Here is a 22377-nt window from a genome sequence, read left to right on the forward strand (position 1 = left end):
TCAGCGAGGGGAATGCCAGAGGTGTATTCAACTCTAGCAGTAAGCTAGAGAATCTTGTAATAACTGAGAGCAAAGTGGAGGAGAAATTGTTGAAGATAAACACAAGAAAGGCACCTGGGGTGGATGGGATCTATCCAGTTATATTAAAGGAGGCAGCAAAGGAGGTAAGCAAACCCTTAGCCATAATTATGAGAGCTTCCTTGGACTCAGGGGAGGTACCCATTGACTGGAGATGTGCAAATGTGACCCCAATTCACAAAGGGGGATCAAAGGCTGACACAAGTAATTATAGACCTGTGAGTTTAACTTCTGTTCCCGGAAAATTAATGGAGGCACTGGTGAAAGAAGCACTGCAGGATCATCTAGACAAGACTTCAGTTATAGCTAGGACACAGCATGGTTTTGTTAAGGGGAAGTCTTGCCTGACCAATTTGATTGGATACTATGATGCAGTCACAAAAGAACTGGATGCAGGGAATAACTTTGATATTATATACTTGGATCTTAGAAAGGCTTTTGATACTGTTGCACATGGAAGACTGCTGCACAAATTGGAGCAGTGTGGCATTGGAGGCAAGTTGCTGCTATGGATAAAGGGGTGGGTGAGGGGGAGAAGACAGAGAGTGGTAATCAATGGACACTGCTCATCGTGGACTAATGTTATTAGTGGAGTCCCTCAGGGTTCAGTATTGGGGCCTTTATTGTTTTCTGTATTTATAAATGATATTGATGATGGTATATCAGGCTTAATGTCCAAGTTTGCAGACGATACGAAGGTTGGCAGGGTTGTCAAGGACACTACTGACACTATGCTGCTGCAACAGGATTTGGAAAGGTTGAGCAGATGGGCTGAGAGGTGGCAAATGAAGTTTAACATTGACAAATGTAAAGTACTACATATGGGAAACAGCAACCCCAGAGCAACGTATCAACTCTGTGGTACTACACTGACAGTGGTAGAGAATGAAAGGGACCTGGGGGTGGTGGTGCAGGCAGATATGAAGTTCTCTGAGCAGTGCAGACGAGCTGCAAGAGTAGCTCATGGTGTATTGTCAATGATATATAGGAATTTTTCTAGCAGGGATAAGGAGGTGATTATTCCCTTGTATAAGGCAATGGTCAGGCCACACCTAGAGTACTGTATACAGGCCTGGAGGCCTCATTTCAGGAAGGATGTAGAGCTGCTGGAACGAGTACAGAGAAGGGCAACTAGATTGGTGAATGGGACAAAGGGGTTCTCTTACGAAGAAAGGCTTAAGTTTTGCAAATTACAGTGTCTGGAAACTAGGCACCAGCGGGGTGATCTGATAGAGGTGTACAAAGCCTTGAATGGTTTGAGCATGCTCAATGCTGATGGGATTCTTCCTCTAGCTCAGAAAAATCACCTGAGAGGGCATAAATTCAAATTGAGGAAAGACAGATGTAGGATAGATGTGTGGAAATTTGCCTTTAGCCAGCGGGTGGTTGGTGGGTGGAACAGACTTCCATCCCTTGTCATGGAAGTTGATAGCCTAAATAAGTTTAAGGCTCAGCTGGACAGGTATTTCGAACGAACAGAGGGGTGAAGTGGAAGTGGTTATTTTTATTTATTTATGTTACTTTTTTTTTTTTTTTTTTTTTTTTTTTGGCTGATGCTGTATAAGCTTGCTTTCTTGCATCAAATGCCTCTACTAATGCTAATGCTAATTAAGGAAAATATGTGGGAAGGTTATCTCTTCTATTTGCATCTTTTTCCTAAATTAACAGATGCAATGTTAAAGGACATCGTGAGAGCTGTGGCCATGCATAACATATTATAGTTTCTTCTCAATAAACTTTTAACTCTGTCATATTATTGCACATTTTTTATTTATTCGTTTATTGTACTAAGTGGTCCCAGCCAGCTTTCCTGGCAACCCTACCACCTATTTACAATGCTGTACATATACAACCACTCTACAATTCGATGTACAAGTATCTTAGATTTCTTCTACCACTGTCAATTCATTCTCAATTAATGTCCATGTCACAATGCAAAGTATCTGAAACCATAAAAGTCCCAACATAAAGTTGTGATGACCTCCAAGGATCCAAGTAACACTTGTAGGTCCACCATGAAAAGTCAAAATCATCAGTGGAACTCCAATCCAGGAAGTAGAAGTCTTAGCCAGGAATTGTGTTCACAATGAAGAATCAATTTTGTTCTAAAACCTAAGCAGTCTCAACAGTGCAGTAGTTAACAGTAATACATCAACCAGTCTCCATGTACAGTCCCTGGAACCACAGCAGCACAAGTCATCCATCGAGGAAGCAACCACAACTCATTGTCATACCATTGCACTGGGGTATAACTCAGATATGATATTAGGCCATGGTAGATAGATGATACAATGGCCATCATTGAGTGTAGCCACGTGTTCTGGAGCTCCTGAATGTTGAGTTATTTTAATGTGTTTAAAGTGTTTTCTTCCACCGGAATAGTGTACCAGCTCAAAGAACTATGCAAAAGGATTACGTGGGTGAGAAAATTTTGTTATTGCGAGGGTTATCTTGTCTGTACTCTCTCGTCATCTACCTAATCCCTTTAGGCTTATCATTCTGCTAACACTTACATTTTGCTGTAGTCACACATGCATTGTTGACAGTTAGGCTTAGTGGTTTCACTATTTCCCGTATTTCTGGGAATAAGATACGTCCGTAAAGTTCTGAATTGGAGCAAGTTTACCCTTTCATTCATTTTGATATATCATGGAAGGAGCGACTTTTCCTACAAACACTGATACCTGCAAATTATGCGAAAAAGCAATTTTTCATGAAAACAAAGGAGAATATATAAAATGCTCCAAATGCAAATGCCTAATTTGTCAGAGCTGCTCCGGCCTTTCTCACCTAAGCCTGAAAAAACTATCAAGTGTGGCTCACGGGAAATTTACTGCATACTGCTGCCAGAAAAGGTTGGCGAATGGGCATTAGCATTAGCATTAGTAGAGGCATTTGATGCAAGAAAGCAAGCTTATGCAGCATCAGCCAAAAAAAAAAAAAAAAAAAAAAAAAAGTAACATAAATAAATAAAAATAACCACTTTCACTTCACCCCTCTGTTCGTTCGAAATACCTGTCCAGCTGAGCCTTAAACTTATTTAGGCTATCAACTTCCACGACAAGGGATGGAAGTCTGTTCCACCCACCAACCACCCGCTGGCTAAAGGCAAATTTCCGCACATCTATCCTACATCTGTCTTTCCTCAATTTGAATTTATGCCCTCTCAGGTAATTTTTCTGAGCTAGAGGAAGAATCCCATCAGCATTGAGCATGCTCAAACCATTCAAGGCTTTGTACACCTCTATCAGATCACCCCGCTGGTGCCTAGTTTCCAGACACTGTAATTTGCAAAACTTAAGCCTTTCTTCGTAAGAGAACCCCTTTGTCCCATTCACCAATCTAGTTGCCCTTCTCTGTACTCGTTCCAGCAGCTCTACATCCTTCCTGAAATGAGGCCTCCAGGCCTGTATACAGTACTCTAGGTGTGGCCTGACCATTGCCTTATACAAGGGAATAATCACCTCCTTATCCCTGCTAGAAAAATTCCTATATATCATTGGCAATACACCATGAGCTACTCTTGCAGCTCGTCTGCACTGCTCAGAGAACTTCATATCTGCCTGCACCACCACCCCCAGGTCTCTTTCATTCTCTACCACTGTCAGTGTAGTACCACAGAGTTGATACGTTGCTCTGGGGTTGCTGTTTCCCATATGTAGTACTTTACATTTGTCAATGTTAAACTTCATTTGCCACCTCGAAGCCCATCTGCTCAACCTTTCCAAATCCTGTTGCAGCAGCATAGTGTCAGTAGTGTCCTTGACAACCCTGCCAACCTTCGTATCGTCTGCAAACTTGGACATTAAGCCTGATATACCATCATCAATATCATTTATAAATACAGAAAACAATAAAGGCCCCAATACTGAACCCTGAGGGACTCCACTAATAACATTAGTCCACGATGAGCAGTGTCCATTGATTACCACTCTCTGTCTTCTCCCCCTCAACCACCCCTTTATCCATAGCAGCAACTTGCCTCCAATGCCACACTGCTCCAATTTGTGCAGCAGTCTTCCATGTGCAACAGTATCAAAAGCCTTTCTAAGATCCAAGTATATAATATCAAAGTTATTCCCTGCATCCAGTTCTTTTGTGACTGCATCATAGTATCCAATCAAATTGGTCAGGCAAGACCTGCCCTTAACAAAACCATGCTGTGTCTTAGCTATAACTGAAGTCTTGTCTAGATGATCCTGCAGTGCTTCTTTCACCAGTGCCTCCATTAATTTTCCGGGAACAGAAGTTAAACTCACAGGTCTATAATTACTTGTGTCAGCCTTTGATCCCCCTTTGTGAATTGGGGTCACATTTGCACATCTCCAGTCAATGGGTACCTCCCCTGAGTCCAAGGAAGCTCTCATAATTATGGCTAAGGGTTTGCTTACCTCCTTTGCTGCCTCCTTTAATATAACTGGATAGATCCCATCCACCCCAGGTGCCTTTCTTGTGTTTATCTTCAACAATTTCTCCTCCACTTTGCTCTCAGTTATTACAAGATTCTCTAGCTTACTGCTAGAGTTGAATACACCTCTGGCATTCCCCTCGCTGAATAACTCCTCATGTGTGAATGTCGATGCAAAATATTCATTTAGTTTGTTAGCTACCCGAGCAGGGTCATCAACAGTTGACCCATCGATCTCAAGTGGACCAATCTGATTCATCCCCTTCCTTCTAGAGTTTACATAAGTAAAGAACTCTTTGCTGTTTTTCTTCGCATCCCTTGCCAAGGATCTCTCGTAATCTGCCTTCGCCTGCCTAACCTCCTTTGTAACTTGGTTACAGATCAACTTGTATCTATCATAGGCGTCCGTGTCACGTGTTAATTTGTATGTATCCCATGCATTTTTCTTCTCTGCCATATGCCTCATTAGTTCATCTGACAACCATTTAGGCCTAAACCTTGAACAATATTTCTTAGTTGGTATGTAAAGCCTAGTAGCTTCCACGATAAGTTCTTTGAATGCTTCCCATTTTGAATTTGCTGTTGGCAATATCATCAGTTGATCCCACTGTATAGAATTTAAATACTGTCTCAGTCCATTGTAGTCGCCTTTACGAAAGCAATACCCCTTCCCTTTACCCCTAATGGTAGTTACCTCTTTGAGTAACTCCCACTTCAGCACACTGTGATCACTGCCACCAAGTGGTTCATTTATCTGCAGATTCTTAATGCATGAAGAATCACTACTGATAATCAAATCAAGAGTATTACTCCCTCTAGTTGCCTCCCGAACATGCTGATGTAGAAAACAATCATCCAATAAATCCACAAAAGCCTTGCTACTGTGTGAGTGACCAGCTCCCAAATTCCAGTCAATATCTGGGAAATTAAAATCCCCCATTATAAGACTCTCTGATTTACTGGCCCACTCTATTTCTCCGAACAGTTTCTTATTATACTCATCAGAGTCATTAGGCCTATAGCACACTCCTACTCTCAATTTTGATCTCCCAATGCTTATGTCACACCAAACTGACTCGACACTGCACTGTCCAGCGATGTCGACTGGCTTCACTTCCTTGGATTTTATGTGTTTTTTAACTAATAGCATAACCCCTCCTCCCTTCCTATCCTGTCTATCCTTTCTGTAGACATTGTACTCCCCAAATTCCAGTTCTGCATTTCTTATATCTGTGTGACACCACGTCTCTGAAATCCCCACAATATCTGCCTTTGATGTTTTGAGCAATACCTCAAATTCATCAAATTTATTTACTAAATGTGAGCCCTTCCCCGACTGCCTTGGGTTCAACAACCAAATCAAAGCCTGACTATCGCCATCTCTTCCACAGCAGTGTGCATCATTTGGTAAGGCAACCAGCCAGTCCAAAGGGGGAGTAGCGCTACTAACAAGTGACGCCGTAGCTATTAGAAAGCCCACAGAACTGCTGCTCTTTAGTCGCCATGGCAGAAATCTGTCAACCTGGCTTGTCCATCGCAGATAAAAGCCCTGATCTTACTCAGAATGAAATTAAGGAAGACGGGAATATTCTGCATAACTATAGTGATCACGTAAATATTATTACAAACATCTTAACTAATCATTGCACTCAACTAATGCATCAGTATTTACTGCAGGTTCCTGTGCACAGGTCTGACACATTGCCAGATTGTAAGTGTGTGTCACTTACTGATGAGCTACATGTTTTTGGAGTTATGAATGAACGGATGTCAGCTGAAATACAACAAGTGATGTCCTACGTCGAAGATCTAAACTGCCACCTTACAACTTGTGATGGCTCTAACCATACACTAGATAAAAGTTCTGAAGAATGTGACACTTCATATTCAGTCCTTTCTAACTCCCTAGGACTCCCTCCAGAGGAAACATGCTCCTACTCTGAAAGTATTAGTCACCTAATCATTCTGATGAAACATCTAGGAGCACAATTAGAAGAGCTAAGGGATGAAGTTTACTCTATGCGTGAACAAAATAAAGCTGTCAGGCATATGATAACGGATCTCTTTGACTCAACTCGGTCAAACCACAATATTGTCCTACAGAGATTAACTAATCTTCAGCATCTCTCTCCAATACTGATGTGACTAATGAACTGTCACTAGAAGAGAGCCAGCACAACCTTGAAAACGACAAGGGATAGATCGGACCACCAAAGATCAGTTTTCGACTGCAGAGTGCTCCTTCCAGGGAAGAATACCCTATCACAATGCATAATTGCCTATGTCCTGATCACTTGGCACAACTCTCAGAGCACCTTAGCCGGTCAGAACGAGTAATTAGGGAGCTGTCGTCGCCACTGCAAACTAACCTTACAAACTTAACTATAGAAAACGAACATCTAAGTTCTCAAAACAAAGTAATATTGGACAAATTAGAAGACGTAGAAACACATCTGCATGACTTGAAACAGTATGTTAGCGAAGTCGGAATACCAAGTCAACGTTCATTTATGGAACCAATATTGCACCACCCTTCTCCCAATACTGCTTCCGAAGAGCCCTCTCTGGGGAGTAAGCCTGCTTCCACTGTGACTCCACCTCATATATGTGAAGAAGAGAAAACAAATGAATGTGTGGAACTTTGGAAAAAAGCAACTCCCTATCTAAAGCAAGTCCTTCAGGAGAAATGCTACTCTACTAAGCTGCCATTTCAGTGAATACGTGATTCACATGTTTCCCCTGCAGTTGCCGAGGCACCTTGTATAACCAAAACCACCCTGACCTCTGTAGGCCCAGAAAAATGTCGAACTACTTCGACTTTTACTGTGGGTGTCACATTTATGGAGTCAATTGCAACTCCTCTGGATGAAAACCAGAACATCCAACCTACACATGATGCTTCTAACCCTAGTGTCACAATGGGAACTACAAAAGTGTCTGTTGACAAGAACCCCTCACCAATTTCCCAGGCAAGAAGACTTTATGAGATATACCAAATTTCAGCTGTTCACACCAAAGAAAGGATCGGATCAAAAGCCGATAGTATCAAAACGTAGCCCAGTGGTTAGGAGCGAGAGTGCATAGCACGCGTTCCTTGAATGTACCGGGGTTCAAGCCCGTGACTACTAAATACGATAAATATTTGTATTGACGATTTATTGTAAACTCTACTGACTTGGTTGTCGTGCCGGAGTATAAACAGAAATTTAAAATTTATTTAAAACCCTTTTCTTGATGGAATATGGGTTAGAAGTGGACGTGAAGAAATTAAGAACCAAACACCCATCCTATGCCTCCTTCCTAGTGATATGCCCAATTAATGCGACCAACACTGTATTGAACCAGAACAACTGGCCACCTGGAACACTGGTTAAGCATTTTAATGAAAGGCGTCCCATGGGGTCACACAGACACAGACACAACTTGCAACCCAATCCAGAATAGCAACTAATGGCTGGTATGGAGACCGAATCAAATACCGTGCAAATATGATATTTTCTGCAAAATGTCAGGAGTTTATATAATAAGCTCCATCTGCTCCTAACACTTTTATCTCTCAGAGTAACTGACCTCATCTGTTTAACGGAATCCTTGCTATCAAGTGATAGACAAATCGATATACTTCTTCAAGGTACCCCTTACAAAAGTATCGGAAACTGCAGGGGGTTGAGAAGCAGAGGGGGTGTTCAATTATTCTTCCCAATAAAATGGTAGGCAACAAGAGTTATACTAAGTCAGTCTAACAACTTTGAAGCTTTATGTGTAACACCGGTGAACCGGCAAGTGAGGATGCAACTCTGTTTGGTCTACCTCCCTCCTGGCCACACTGAAGAAACACGGATTGAACTTCAGACCTGGCTGATTGCTAGCCTAGCCCCTGCTCAACAAACAGTTGTGGGAGGAGACTTCAATATGCCTGTCCCAAAACATGTTATAGCTCTGCAAGACTTAACATTAACCTTGAACTCTTTGGACCTCAGAAGACATATCACACTGCCAACGAGAGCAGGTCAAGCTTTAGACCTCATTTTCCACAACTTTCCAACTCTAACAACCTGCCAAACTCTTTCGCATTTTCTTCCGATCACTCACCTATTACCTGTACCTTCTCTTTATCAACGGTATCACGAACTGAAGTTAGAAATTATAATTCAGATACCCACTCTCAACTAATATTTTCTACAAAATTCTTGAAACCTGAAATAGTCATCAATCATCTTTCCACCATTAATTGGAATAATTTATTTTCATTATCCACTGAAGAGGCAATCCAGTCCTTAGCTGAGCAGTTGAGACCTATGGCCATGATTGGTGCATCTAAACAAGTCAGAATTAGCGAGAGAACCCAGCGATGGTTTCATCCGGATATGAAAACCGCCTTTAGACGTAAGCAGAGGGCATATAGAAAATGGATAAGATCCATAAACAGTACAGACCACGAAACCTTTAAAAGGGAGAGAGCTCACTTCCTGCACCTCAAGAGAGGAGCACATCAACAGTATATCTTGTCCCAAATTAAGAAGTCCTGGAGAATTTCCTCGAAATACAACAATCACTTTAATGTGGAAGGAAAAAGCTATTTGAGGAGTGGATGCACATATCTTTTGTCCATCCAGATGCTACCAAAGAAACTGCAATTCTGCCTAGTCTAACTGAGAAAACCCTAAATTCTATGGATGATATAATAGTTACTAAGCAACAGCTCATTGACGTGATAAATGGCCTGCCCAACAAGGCTACAACTGGACCTGATGGCTTTCCGCCGTTTATGGTCAAGGTGTGCTCTGTGTACATTGTGGATCTCCTCCTTAACATCTTCCGGAAGATTCTAAATACAGGTGCCATACCTGAACTCTGGAAATCTTGTGTCAAACCAGTCCCTAAAATTGGAAACCCCAAGACTGCTAAAGACTTCCGTCCAATTGCCATAGGATGTACTTTATTAAAAGTTTTTGAAAAACTAATACATCCAGTTATTATCCAGCATTGTTTTTCTCACCGACCACCTTACCTCCACACAGTCCTACACCACAGGTCCACGACCTCAAATCTCCTCGATACTCTCTTCAGAGCACAAAAGGCCCTGAATGACAGAGCTCAACAGGACATTATTTTTTTTTATATTAAATCTGCTTATGATACTGTGTCAATCCCTACCCTTTTATACATCCTAAAAGAATATTTCAAGGCATCAAACCAAATAGTCAGCATTCTGGTTTAAAAAAATGGATCTCACCAAAAAACTATTTATGCAATGAGGGGGGTGCCTCAGGGTGGGTGATGTCAACCACCCTCTTTGCAATTATTCTTGAACCATTCCTTGCTACTCATCCAAATTTCTGCTCCTTCGCCGATGATTTAAAATTTTTTATTATTTCAAAAGATCCCAAACAGATTCAAGAAATTAATGATCAAACCTCCAATCAAATTCAACAATTAATAGATTATTTACAGCTAGCTGGACTCCAACTAAACAATGCAAAGTCAGCCCACATGACAATTATGAAAAGGAAGTTCAGGAATGACATCCAAGTTGTAGTTAATGGCGAGACGATTCCAAAAGTATCATCGCATACTGACCTAGGGTTAACGTGGGATGAAGATTTAAATTTCAAAGATCACTTCCAGAAGACAAAGAAGAAGACCTATGCTGCATCCTGGGCTATCCGCCAGGAGCTCGTAGGCTGCCACAACATCAATCTGCTTTGTCCATACATTGATCGGTGTCTCACTCCTATACCTTTATATGCATCTGAAATCTGGTCCTCAGCACCCCTCTCTGCATAACAGATTCTTGGCGATGGAGTACTGGATTCTGCGGTGGCTGAACCGTTTAGGAGGGAACCCATTCACTATCTCCAAATCTATTCCTCTAGTTAATCTAGGCATGCCCCCCTAGAAGCTCACTGTTCTCAAAAAAAATCTGTCCACATTCTCTAAGCTGCTAACCCGTCAGATTGATGCCCCATTGATAGAGGATAGAGGATATTAGGGTTTGAGAACGAGCGTAGCCTGTGCGGGTGTAGCTTTTTGCCGCTCCTGGAACAGAGAAGTTTTTTCTGATTTATTTCTGTTTTATTAGCTTAAATTGGCATATTAACTTATTTTCTAGAGTAGCTTTATATTCCTATTTATGATACTTGTTTAAAGTAACTTAGATAGAGATTTTGTAGGTATTACTTAGTATCGGTAAGGATATCAAATCTACGTGTTGACCGTTCGTAAATTGCCGCCATTGTAACGCGATACAAAATATCTCGAACTAGATAGCATAAGCTTAATATAGTATAGTATAGTACATAATATTGTCAATTAATCAGTAAAATCTATTAATCTTGTTGAACTTCATTGTCAATTAAATTGTACTTTTAACTATACATATAACGACTTAGGTTACGTAACATAAATAATTAGAAAAATAAATAATTAATACTTAACTTGATACGGAAATTATATAAAGGGATTTCGTAGATAACACTCGATACTGAAACATAAATATAGCGTTATAACTGTGTTGGGATACAAGTTTAGGGTTTTAATTTTGTACTGAAATTGAAATTTTATTGAAATTAAATCGAAATCATGACTCAAACCAGAGCAGCAAAGCAAAAGGCTCAAGCCAATGGGAGTGCTGTGGCTCAGAGGAGAACTGAGGGGAGCAGTTTCCCTCTGAATCACAGCCTTTTAAAATGCACTACTTGCTTGATGTTTGTGGAGCACTCGGGTACGGGACATGATACTGCCATGGGGGATGTCTTTGTTTGTGTGCGATGCAAGGAGTGTAAGGAAATCAGGCGACAACTCAGCATTGTTATGGGCCTATATGAGAGCTTGAAGGACAGGGTGGATGCCCTCAAAGGATTAAAAGTGAGGGGCCCATCAAGCTCTCAGCTGCCCACACCAATGCCAGAGCTTGCACTTGATCATCGTGCAACACAGCGGCAGCCCCCAAGGCAGAATGCGCTGGTCCCAAAGGAACTAGTAGTTGTTGGTGACTCTGTTGTAAGGAAACGGGAAACATACTTTGTATAAAGGATAGGTGGAACACGACCATGGTATGTCTGCCAAGGGCAAAGGTTGATGACGTTGTAGAGCGGATATCATCTTTTAAGGGCACAAAAGGTGATATAGTTGTACACGTTGGCACTAATGATATTAAGAGTAGGAGACCGGCAGAATTAACAAGTACAGGTCATTGTTGAAAAAAAGCCGACAATTAGGGTTGAATTTGAAAGTGTCTGCAATTCTGCCCAGACACGATAGGAGGGAGTATATGATGAGAGCCGTGTCGATCAATTCGGCCCTGGAAAGATTGTGCAAGGCTCAAGGGGTAGAATTTTTTTAGGGCTGGTCTACTTGCTAACAGGAGAGACTGCTTCTACAGGGATGGGATACACTTAAATAGAAAGGGTGCAAGAATGTTTGCTGATGCTATCGAGGCAGTGTTAGGTGGGTCGAAAAACTGCTAGATTGGGGGGATACAAGGACTAATAGATTAACAGTAGCCACTGGCAGAGGTGAAAGTGATTCTTGCACTGCTTCTATTGGAATGAGCAGCAGTCTGGAAAATAAGACGCAGGATATTTCAGAGACTGCTGGGAATCATTGGGGTACAAGTAAACACATGGGTTGTGTTAGGGTAGCTAAGAAAAAGAACAGGTGCAGGTATACTTGCGTGTACACCAATGCTAGGAGTTTAGTAAATAAATTTGATGAATTTGAGGTATTGCTCAAAACATCAAAGGCAGATATTGTTGGGATTTCAGAGACGTGGTGTCACACAGATACAAGGAATGCAGAACTGGAATTTGGGGAGTACAATGTCTACAGAAAGGATAGACAGGATAGGAAGGGAGGAGGGGTTATGCTATTAGTTAAGAAATACTTAAAATCCAAGGAAGTGAAGCCAGTCGACATTGCTGGACAGTGCAGTGTCGAGTCAGTTTGGTGTGACATAAGCATTCGGAGATCAAAATTGAGAGTAGGAGTGTGCTATAGGCCTAATGACTGTGATGAGTATAATAAGAAACTCTACCGGGAAATAGAGTTGGCCAGTAAATCAGAGAGTCTTATAATGGGGGATTTTAATTAACCAGATATTGACTGGAATTTGGGGGCTGGTCACTCACACACTAGCAAGGCTTTTGTGGATTTATTGGATGATTGTTTTCTACATCAGCATGTTCGGGAGGCAACTAGAGGGAATAATACTCTTGATTTGATTATCAGTAGTGATTCTTCATGCATTAAGAATCTGCAGATAAATGAACCACTAGGTGGCAATGATCACAATGTGCTGAAGTGGGATTTACTCAAAGAGGTAACTACCATTAGGGGTAAAGGGTAGGGTTATTTCTTTCGTAAAGACGACTACAATGGACTGAGACAGTATTTAAATTCTATACAGTGGGAACAACTGATGATGTTACCAACAGCAAATTCAAAATGGGAAGCATTCAAAGAACTTATCGTGGAAGCTACTAGGCTTTACATACAAACTAAGAAATATTGTTCAAGGTTTAGGCCTAAATGGATGTCAGATGAACTAATGAGGCATATGGCAGAGAAGAAAAATGCATGGGATACATACAAATTAACAGATTTGATACTAGAGAGCTTTTAAGTGCTCAATATTTCCTATATTCTATTATATTATGAATCAACAGGGCTTACTGTTGATTCATAATATTCCTATATCAAAAATAAAGGTAAGCCCTGTTGATTCATAATACAAATTAACACGTGACACAGAAGCCTATGATAGATACAAGTTGATTTGTAACCAAGTTACAAAGGAGGTTAGGCAGGCGAAGGCAGACTACGAAAGATCCTTGGCAAGGGATGCAAAGAAAAACAGCAAAGAGTTCTTTACTTATGTAAACTCTTGAAGGAAGGGGATGAATCAGATCGGTCCACTTGATATCGATGGGTCAACTGTTGATGACCCTGCTCAGGTAGCTAACAAACTAAATGAATATTTTGCATCGACATTCACACATGAGGAGTTATTCAGCGAGGGGAATGCCAGAGGTGTATTCAACTCTAGCAGTAAGCTAGAGAATCTTGTAATAACTGAGAATAAAGTGGAGGAGAAATTGTTGCAGATAAACACAAGAAAGGCACCTGGGGTGGATGGGATCTATCCAGTTATATTAAAGGAGGCAGCAAAGGAAGTAAGCAAAGCCTTAGCCATAATTATGAGAGCTTCCTTGGACTCAGGGGAGGTACCCCTGGACTGGAGATGTGCAAATGTGACCCCAATTCACAAAGGAGGATCAAAGGCTGACACAAGTAATTATAGACCCGTGAGTTTAACTTCTGTTCCCGGAAAATTAATGGAGGCACTGGTTAAAGAAGCACTTGAGGATCATCTAGACAAGACTTCAGTTATAGCTCGGACACAGCATGGTTTTGTTAAGGGGAAGTCTTGCCTGACCAATTTCATTGGTTTCTATGATACAGTCACAAAAGAACTGGATGCAGGGAATAACTTTGATATTATATACTTGGATCTTAGAAAGGCTTTTGATACTGTTGCACATGGAAGACTGCTACACAAATTGGAGCAGTGTGACATTGGAGGCAAATTGCTGCTATGGATAAAGGGGTGGTTGAGGGGGAGAAGACAGAGAGTGGTAATCAATGGACACTGCTCATCGTGGACTAATGTTATTAGTGGAGTCCCTCAGGGCTCAGTGTTGGGTCCATTATTGTTTTCTGTATTTATAAATGATATTGATGATGGTATATCAAGCTTAATGTCCAAGTTTGCAGACGAGTCGAAGGTTGGCAGGGTTGTCAAAGACACTAAGCAGCATAGTGTCAAAGACACTAAGCAGCATAGTGTCAAAGACACTATGCTGCTACAACAGGATCTGGAAAGGTTGAGCAGATGGGCTGAGAGGTGGCAAATGAAGTTTAACATGGACAAATTTAAAGTACTACATATGGGAAACAGCAACGTATCAACTCTGTGGTACTACACTGACAGTGGTAGAGAATGAAAGGGACCTGGGGGTGGTTGTGCAGGCAGATATGAAGTTCTCTGAGCAGTGCAGACAGGCTGCAAGAGTAGCTCATGGTGTATTGTCAATGATATATAGGAATTTTTCTAGCAGGGATAAGGAGGTGATTATTCCCTAGTATAAGGCAATGGTCAGGCCACACCTAAAGATCTGTATACAGGCCTGGAGGCCTCATTTCAAGAAGGATGTAGAGCTGCTGTAACGAGTACAGAGAAGGGCAACAAGATTAGTGAATGGAACAAAGGGGTGCTCTTACGAAGAAAGGCTTAAGTTTTGCGAATTACAGTGTCTGGAGACTAGGCACCAGCGAGGTGATCTGATAGAGGTGTACAAAGCCTTGAATGGTTTGAGCATGCTCATGCTGATGGGATTCTTCCTCTTGCTCAGAATAATCACCTGAGAGGGCATAAATTCAAATTGAGGAAAGACAGATGTAGGATAGATGTGTGGAAATTTGCCTTTAGCCAGCGGGTGGTTGGTAGGTGGAACAGACTTCCATCCCTTGTCGTGGAAGTTGATAGCCTAAATAAGTTTAAGGCTCAGGTGGACAGGTATTTTGAACAAACAGAGGGGTAAAGTGGAAGTGGTTATTCTTTATTTATTTATTTTACTTTTTTTTCTTTTTTTGGCTGATGCTGCATAAGCTTGCTTTCTTGCATCAAATGCCTCTACTAATGCTAATGCTAATGTCATGTCAACAGATATCTTCTTACATCTTCTCAACCTCCAACCCAAACACGGTACTAAGTACAATAGGTTCTAATACCTCTCGTGTTTGGGGTTCACATAAAAAAAATATATATATATATCCGTGTGTATGTATATATATAATATTAAAAAATATATATGTTATATGATATTTATACAATAATATAATTATATATCTACAGTATATAATAATTTTATTCTTTATATAGAGGTACTAAGTAAACATCAATTATAGATCACCACAACATTAAAAAGATACTGTAAAACTTTTTATAATGAAATAAACATATAAATTAAAAAATAATAATAAGTTTAAGTAACTTAAACCCAAATTACGTGGCACCCCTTGAATGTTGTTGCAGCACCCTAAGGTGTAACGGCACCCCGGTTGTAAACCACAGATTTTACTTATGCTTATTGTCATTTCAATATTTAATTGAGCATGCATGAAAAATGACTTTTCAGAAATTAAGGTAATCTAATTAACATACTTTTTTTTTATTTGTTTTGTGTTATAAATTGTTTTCTTGTTTTTTTTTCCTGGGATAACTTAAGTATATATAATATATTTTAATTATATCTAGGCTTGTGCCGCTTATGCATTCATCACAATTCCGTCCTTGATGGATGTATTTGCTCGAATAGAATTATATCTAGTCTCTGGCCAAGTAGCTCTACTTAACCAATGTCTCTCCCAATGTGAGTTATTTCATATTTAATTCATTCATTATTGTTTATAATTGGTATATATGTATAAATTAATTTTAAAAATTTTCATTTTAGTTTTTTTATAAATTTTAGAAATAGAAGATAAACATCAGTACAGGGCTTATTGTCATTTTCAATATTTATTAATGACATTAAAAAATTCAAAAAAACCTAAAATTCCCGAACTGCTTGTTTGTTAATGAGTGATTAGTTAATTTGACTAATCACTTAAGGTTTTCTGAAATTTTTAACGTTGTTCCAAAGAAAGAGGTTGATTATGCATGGGTACTGCATTTCCATCATTTCTCTTTCATACTCTTAAACATTTAATCAAGAAATAGTTTTAGATTAAACCAGCATACCATCAAGCATCTCTCATATTGTAGAGTTATACTTCATAACTGAGTTGTCACTATTGCAACAACAGGTTATCTGCCCACCCACCGATGAGTAGGCCAACAAGCTTCAGAACAGTGCCATTTGGTTGATGGTATCTGTAGACAATAAGTAACATTAGTCCTCCGCTGGTGAAGTATTACTTATTCAAAGTACTGCAACACCTGAGCAACTCGTGAAGTTCACAATATGAGATATGATTAAATGATGCATGCATATCTGTGTAGTAGAAATGATGGAAGTGCAGCACCCATGCATAAACAGCCTCTTTCATACTCTTAGGTATTTATTCAAGAAATATTTTTAGAATATTTAATATAATACTTATATATTCTTTTTTTTTTTTTTTTTGTTTACTTTTATAGGTGATGCTTTTTTAAAATCAGCAATCAGCTTGATACCAGAAGTTCCCAATACCATAGAACTAGATGGAAAACATCGATCCACAGAGCCTTTCCTTGTTTCTTATATAAATAACTTCCTTTCTACCCTGCTTGTTGTTCCAGTAAGTGCTTTACAAAATTCTCAAATTGTAGGAAATAAAATATTCATAAATAAAACGTTGTTAGTATTACTTAATAAATAAATTTTATTTATTTATTAAGTAATACTAACTTATTTATTTAATAATAATACTAATTTATTTATTAAGTAATACAGTATTACTTAATAAATAAATTTTATTTATTTATTAAGTAATACTGACGAGAAACACATTTCACCAAAATAAAATAAAATCCCACACAATTCCAGTTATCGATATTATCGCAAATGCAATAAGATCGAGTTTACTACGTACAGGTCTGGAGGCCTCATTTTAGGAAGGATGTATTACTTGAGCATGTAGAGAAAAGGGCAACAAAATTGGTGAGGGGAATGAAGGAATCCTCTTACCAAGAGAGGCTTAAGTTCTGCAAATTGCAGTGGCTGGAGACTAGGCACCTGCGCGGTGATCTGATTGAGGTGTATAAGGCCTTGAATGGGTTGAGCATGCTGAATTCTGATGGGATCCATCCACTTGTTCAGATTACGAACCTAAGGGGGCATAAATTCAAATTAAGAAAAGACAGATGTAGAATATATGTGCGGAAATTTGCCTTTAGCCAGCGGGTGGGTAATTGCTGGAACAAACTTCCATCCTTCATTGTGGAAGTCGATAGGTTGAATAAATTTAAGGAGGAACTGGACAGGCATTTGGAGGGAATGGTGCGATTTTTTTTTTTTTTTTTGGCTGATGCTGCATAAGCTCATACACTTGCTTTCTTGCATCACATGCCACTACTACTACTACCCATTTATGATAGATTTCACTAACAGAAAAGCCCAATAAAATGGAAAGTGCAAATTGTTTTTATTGTTTTATCGTCACGACCTCCAGAAATGTGCTTTAGAAAAATATCACAAAGGTGTTCAAAATTGATTCTTATAACCGATCATATGATAATAATGAAAGTGTAGTGCATTCTCTGGCTGGACCGTGTAGTCTTTCCTCTCAGCCAATAGTAGCGTTTGCACATGTGTTTTGTTTTTCCATCCTTTAGTTAAAAATGATTGTGTTGTGCTTATTTGACATAAATTTATATAAAACTAATACAGTTTCCGTTATATAAAAATGATAAAAAAAGAAATGTTGTTGGGTTCACATTACGTTATTTTCACAATGCCTCCATTTATTCCTACAGGATGCAAAATACATTTCCATGTTTCTTTTCAGTTTACACCAGCTGGCAGAATCTTACGTAAAGTTGAATTTACGTAAGTCGGGTAGTGCCTGTATATTCATAATCATACAGGCTTGATCATGGTCACTCAAAGCATATATACTTATGTACCCTCACACCTGACTATGCGACTATGCATCTATATTAAATGATGCAAAGAAGCAAGTTTATATAGCCACTCCTACCCACCACACAAGTTTATTCCTACCATAACAACCACCCTCTAGCTGTAAGCAAATTTCTACAAATCTATCCTGCACATATACTTCCTCAATTCAAATTTATGCACCCTTATATGTGTTTTCTGAGCAACAGTAAGAATGCCATCAACATTTACCTTAAACACCTCAATCAAATTTCTTCACAGGTGCCTGGTTTACAGATGCTGCTGTTTTTTGCAGTTCTGAAAACTACACCATCTGTAAACTAGGCAACCCTGTCCCCACACTTAATCTTTTTGGTCTTCTTTGCACCCATTCCAGTAGATCCACAGTCTTCCTGAAATAAGGCTTCCAGGCTCATGGTGCTCAAGATGCTATCTAACCACTGCCTTATATGGTGGAATAATTACCTCCTTATCCCTGCGATTTGAAATCCAGTATATCATTGACAAAATGATGTGAGCTGTCCTACCAGTCTGTCTGCAATGCTTAGAGAACTTTGTGTCTGGTTGCACAATTATTATCCTCCTACCCACCACCAGGTCTTGTTCATTCTATACTATCTTGAGTGTGATACTGGCACAGTTGATATTTTATTCTGGGTTTATTGCCCACATGAAATATCTTACATTTGTCAGTGTTAAACTTTGATTGCTACCACTCAGCTCATCTGTTTAATTTTTCTAAATCGTGTTGGTAGCTTACCCTGATTAGTCATTAACCACCCTGCCAATCATTATATCATCTAAAAACTTAGACATTAAGTTTGATATCCTTTAATATCGTTAATAATTACTGAAAACAGCCATGGACTACTGAATAGGCGGCTCCACTAATAACATTATTCCAGGCAGAGCAGTGCCCACATCTCTGTCTTCTTTCACTGAACCAACCTTTAATTGAAAGCTGTAGATTGAGACCTATGTGGTGGAGGTTGATAGCCTAAATAAGTTTAAGGCTCAGCTGGACAGGTATTTTGAACGAACAGAGGGGTGAAGTGGAAGTGGGTTTTTTTTTTTTTTTTGGCTGATGCTGCATAAGCTTGCTTTCTTGCATCAAATGCCTCTACTAATGCTAATGCTAATGCTAACCTCAGGTTGAGCCCCAGCATATAAGGCTACAACTGATGAACTGTTTCTCCTATTATTTCAAATGTTATCTCAAGTCTGTAACTTTGATGCTGAGCTCAAGAAGTTTAGCATTAGTAGAGGCATATGATGCAAGAAAGCAAGCTTATGCAGCATCAGTCAAAAAGAAAAGAAAAAACCCCTTTCACTTTCCGTTTGTTCGAAATACCTGTACACCTAAGCCTTAAATTTATTTAGGCTATCAACTTCCACAACAAGGGATGGAAGTCTGTTCCACCAACCAACTACCCGCTGGCTAAATGCAAATTTCCGCACATCTATCCTACATCTGTCTTTCCTCAATTTGAATTTATGCCCTCTGAGGTGATTATTCTGAGAAAGAGCAAGAGGAAGAATCCCATCAGCATTGAGCATGCTCAAACCATTCAAGGCTTTATACACCTCTATCAGATCACCTCGTCGGTGCCTAGTCTCCAAACACTGATTTGCAAAACTTAAGCCTTTCTTCGTAACCCTTTGTTCCATTCACTAATCTTGTTACCCTTCTCTGTACTGATTCCAGCACCTCTACATTCTTGAAATGAGGCCCCAGACATGTATACAGTACTCAAGGTGTGGCCTGACCATTGCCTCAAACAAGGGAATAATCACAACCTTATCCCTGCTAGAAAAATTCCTTTATATCATTGACAAGACACCATGAGCTACTCTTGCAGCCCATCTGCACTGTTCATAAAACTTCATATCTGCCTGCACAATCACCCCCAGGTCCTTTTCATTCTCTACCACTGTCAGTGTAGTACCACAGAGTTGATACGTTTTTCTGGAGTTACTGTTTCCCATATGTAGTACTTTACATTTGTCAATGTTAAACTTCATTTGCCACCTCTCAGCCCATCTGTTCAACATTTCCAGATTCTGTTGCAGCAGCATACTGTCAGTAGTGTCCTTAACAACCTGCCAACCTTTGTATCGTCTGCAAAATTGGACATTAAGTTTGATATACCATCATCAATATCATTTATAAATACAGAAAACAACAATGGACCCAGCACTGAACCCTGAGGGACTCCACTAATAACATTAGTCCATGATGAGCAGTGTCCTTTGATTACCACTCATAGTGACTGCATCATAGTATCCAATCAAATTGGTCAGGCAAGACTTCCGCTTAACAAAACCATGCTGTGTCCGAGCTATAACTTAGCATTACCATTAGAGGCATATGATGCAAGAAAGCAAGCTTATTCAGCATCAGCCAAAAAAAAAAAAACAAAAACACACACCGCTCCCATTTCACCCTTCAGGTAGCTAACAAACTAAATGAATATTTTGCATCGACATTCACACATGAGGAGTTATTCAGCAAGGGGAATGCCAGAGGTGTATTCAACTCTAGCAATAAGCTACAGAATCTTGAAATAACTGGGAGTAAAGTGGAGGAGAAACTGTTGAAGATAAACACAAGAAAGGCACCTGGGGTGGATGGGATCTATCCAGTTATATTAAAGGAGGCAGCAAAGGAAGTAAGCAAACCCTTAGCCATAATTATGAGAGCTTCCTTGGACTCAGGGGAGGTATCCATAGACTGGAAATGTGCAAATGTGACCCCAATTCACAAAGGAGGATCAAAGGCTGACACAAGTAATTATAGACCTGTGAGCTTAACGTCTGTTCCAGGAAAATTAATGGAGGCACTGGTTAAAGAAGCACTGCAGGATCATTTAGACAAGACTTCAGTTATAGCTCAGACGCAGCATGGTTTTGTTAAGGGGAAGTCTTGCCTGACCAACTTGATTGGATACTATGATGCAGTCACAAAAGAACTGGATGCAGGGAATAACTTTGATATTATATACTTGGATCTTAGAAAGGCTTTTGATACTGTTGCACATGGAAGACTGCTACACAAATTGGAGCAGTGTGACATTGGAGGCAAATTGCTGCTATGGATAAAGGGGTGGTTGAGGGGGAGAAGACAGAGAGTGGTAATCAATGGACACTGCTCATCGTGGACTAATGTTATTAGTGGAGTCCCTCAGGGCTCAGTGTTGAGTCCATTATTGTTTTCTGTATTTATAAATGATATTGATGATGGTATGTCAAGCTTAATGTCCAAGTTTGCAGATGATACAAAGGTTGGCAGGGTTGTCAAGGACACTACTGACACTATGCTGCTGCAACAGGATCTGGAAAGGTTGAGCAGATGGGCTGAGAGGTGGCAAATGAAGTTTAACATTGACAAATGTAAAGTACTACACATGGGAAACAGCAACCCCAGAGCAACGTATCAACTCTGTGATACTACACTGACAGTGGTAGAGAATGAAAGGGACTTGGGGGTGATTGTGCAGGCAGATATGAAGTTCTCTGAGCAGTGCAGACGGGCTGCAAGAGTAGCTCATGGAGTATTGTCAATGATATACAGGAATTTTTCCAGCAGGGATAAGGAGGTGATTATTCCATTGTATAAGGCAATGGTCAGGCCACACCTAGAGTACTGTATACAGGTCTGGAGGCCTCATTTCAAGAAGGATGTAGAGTTGCTGGAACGAGTACAGAGAAGGGCAACAAGATTAGTGAATGGAACAAAGGGGTGCTCTTACGAAGAAAGGCTTAAGTTTTGCAAATTACAGTGTCTGGAGACTAGGCACCAGCGAGGTGATCTGATAGAGGTGTATAAAGCCTTGAATGGTTTAAGCATGCTCAATGCTGATGGGATTCTTCCTCTAGCTCAGAAAAATCACCTGAGAGGGCATGAATTCAAATTGAGGAAAGACAGATGTAGGATAGACGTGCGGAAATTTGCCTTTAGCCAGCGGGTGGTTGGTTGGTGGAACAGACTGCCATCCCTTGTGGTGGAGGTTGATAGCCTAAATAAGTTTAAGGCTCAGCTGGACAGGTATTTTGAACGAACAGAGGGTTCTGAAGTGGAAGTGGTTTTTTTTTTTTTTTTTTTGGCTGATGCTGCATAAGCTTGCTTTCTTGTATCAAATACCTCTACTAATGCTAATGCTCAAATTCCAGTTCTGCATTCCTTATATCTGTGTGACACCATGTCTCTGATATCCCAACAATATCTGT

General features: G+C 39.9%; 1 protein-coding gene across 1 annotated transcript in view; it reads left to right on the forward strand.

Annotated features, from left to right (window-relative positions):
- The window catches only part of LOC150076641 (VPS35 endosomal protein-sorting factor-like), a 370416-nt gene that overhangs the window by 278311 nt on the left and 69728 nt on the right, over nt 1-22377 (forward strand). Inside the window, exons 20-21 of the mRNA XM_090386682.1 lie at nt 15804-15918; nt 16689-16828. Coding sequence (XP_090242808.1) covers nt 15804-15918; nt 16689-16828 — 255 coding nt within the window. The remainder of the gene's footprint in view (nt 1-15803; nt 15919-16688; nt 16829-22377) is intronic.

This window comes from Mastigoproctus giganteus, chromosome 12, assembly GCF_048544385.1.
Source record: "Mastigoproctus giganteus isolate SK-2022 chromosome 12, ASM4854438v1, whole genome shotgun sequence".
Classification (NCBI taxonomy): domain Eukaryota; kingdom Metazoa; phylum Arthropoda; class Arachnida; order Uropygi; family Thelyphonidae; genus Mastigoproctus; species Mastigoproctus giganteus.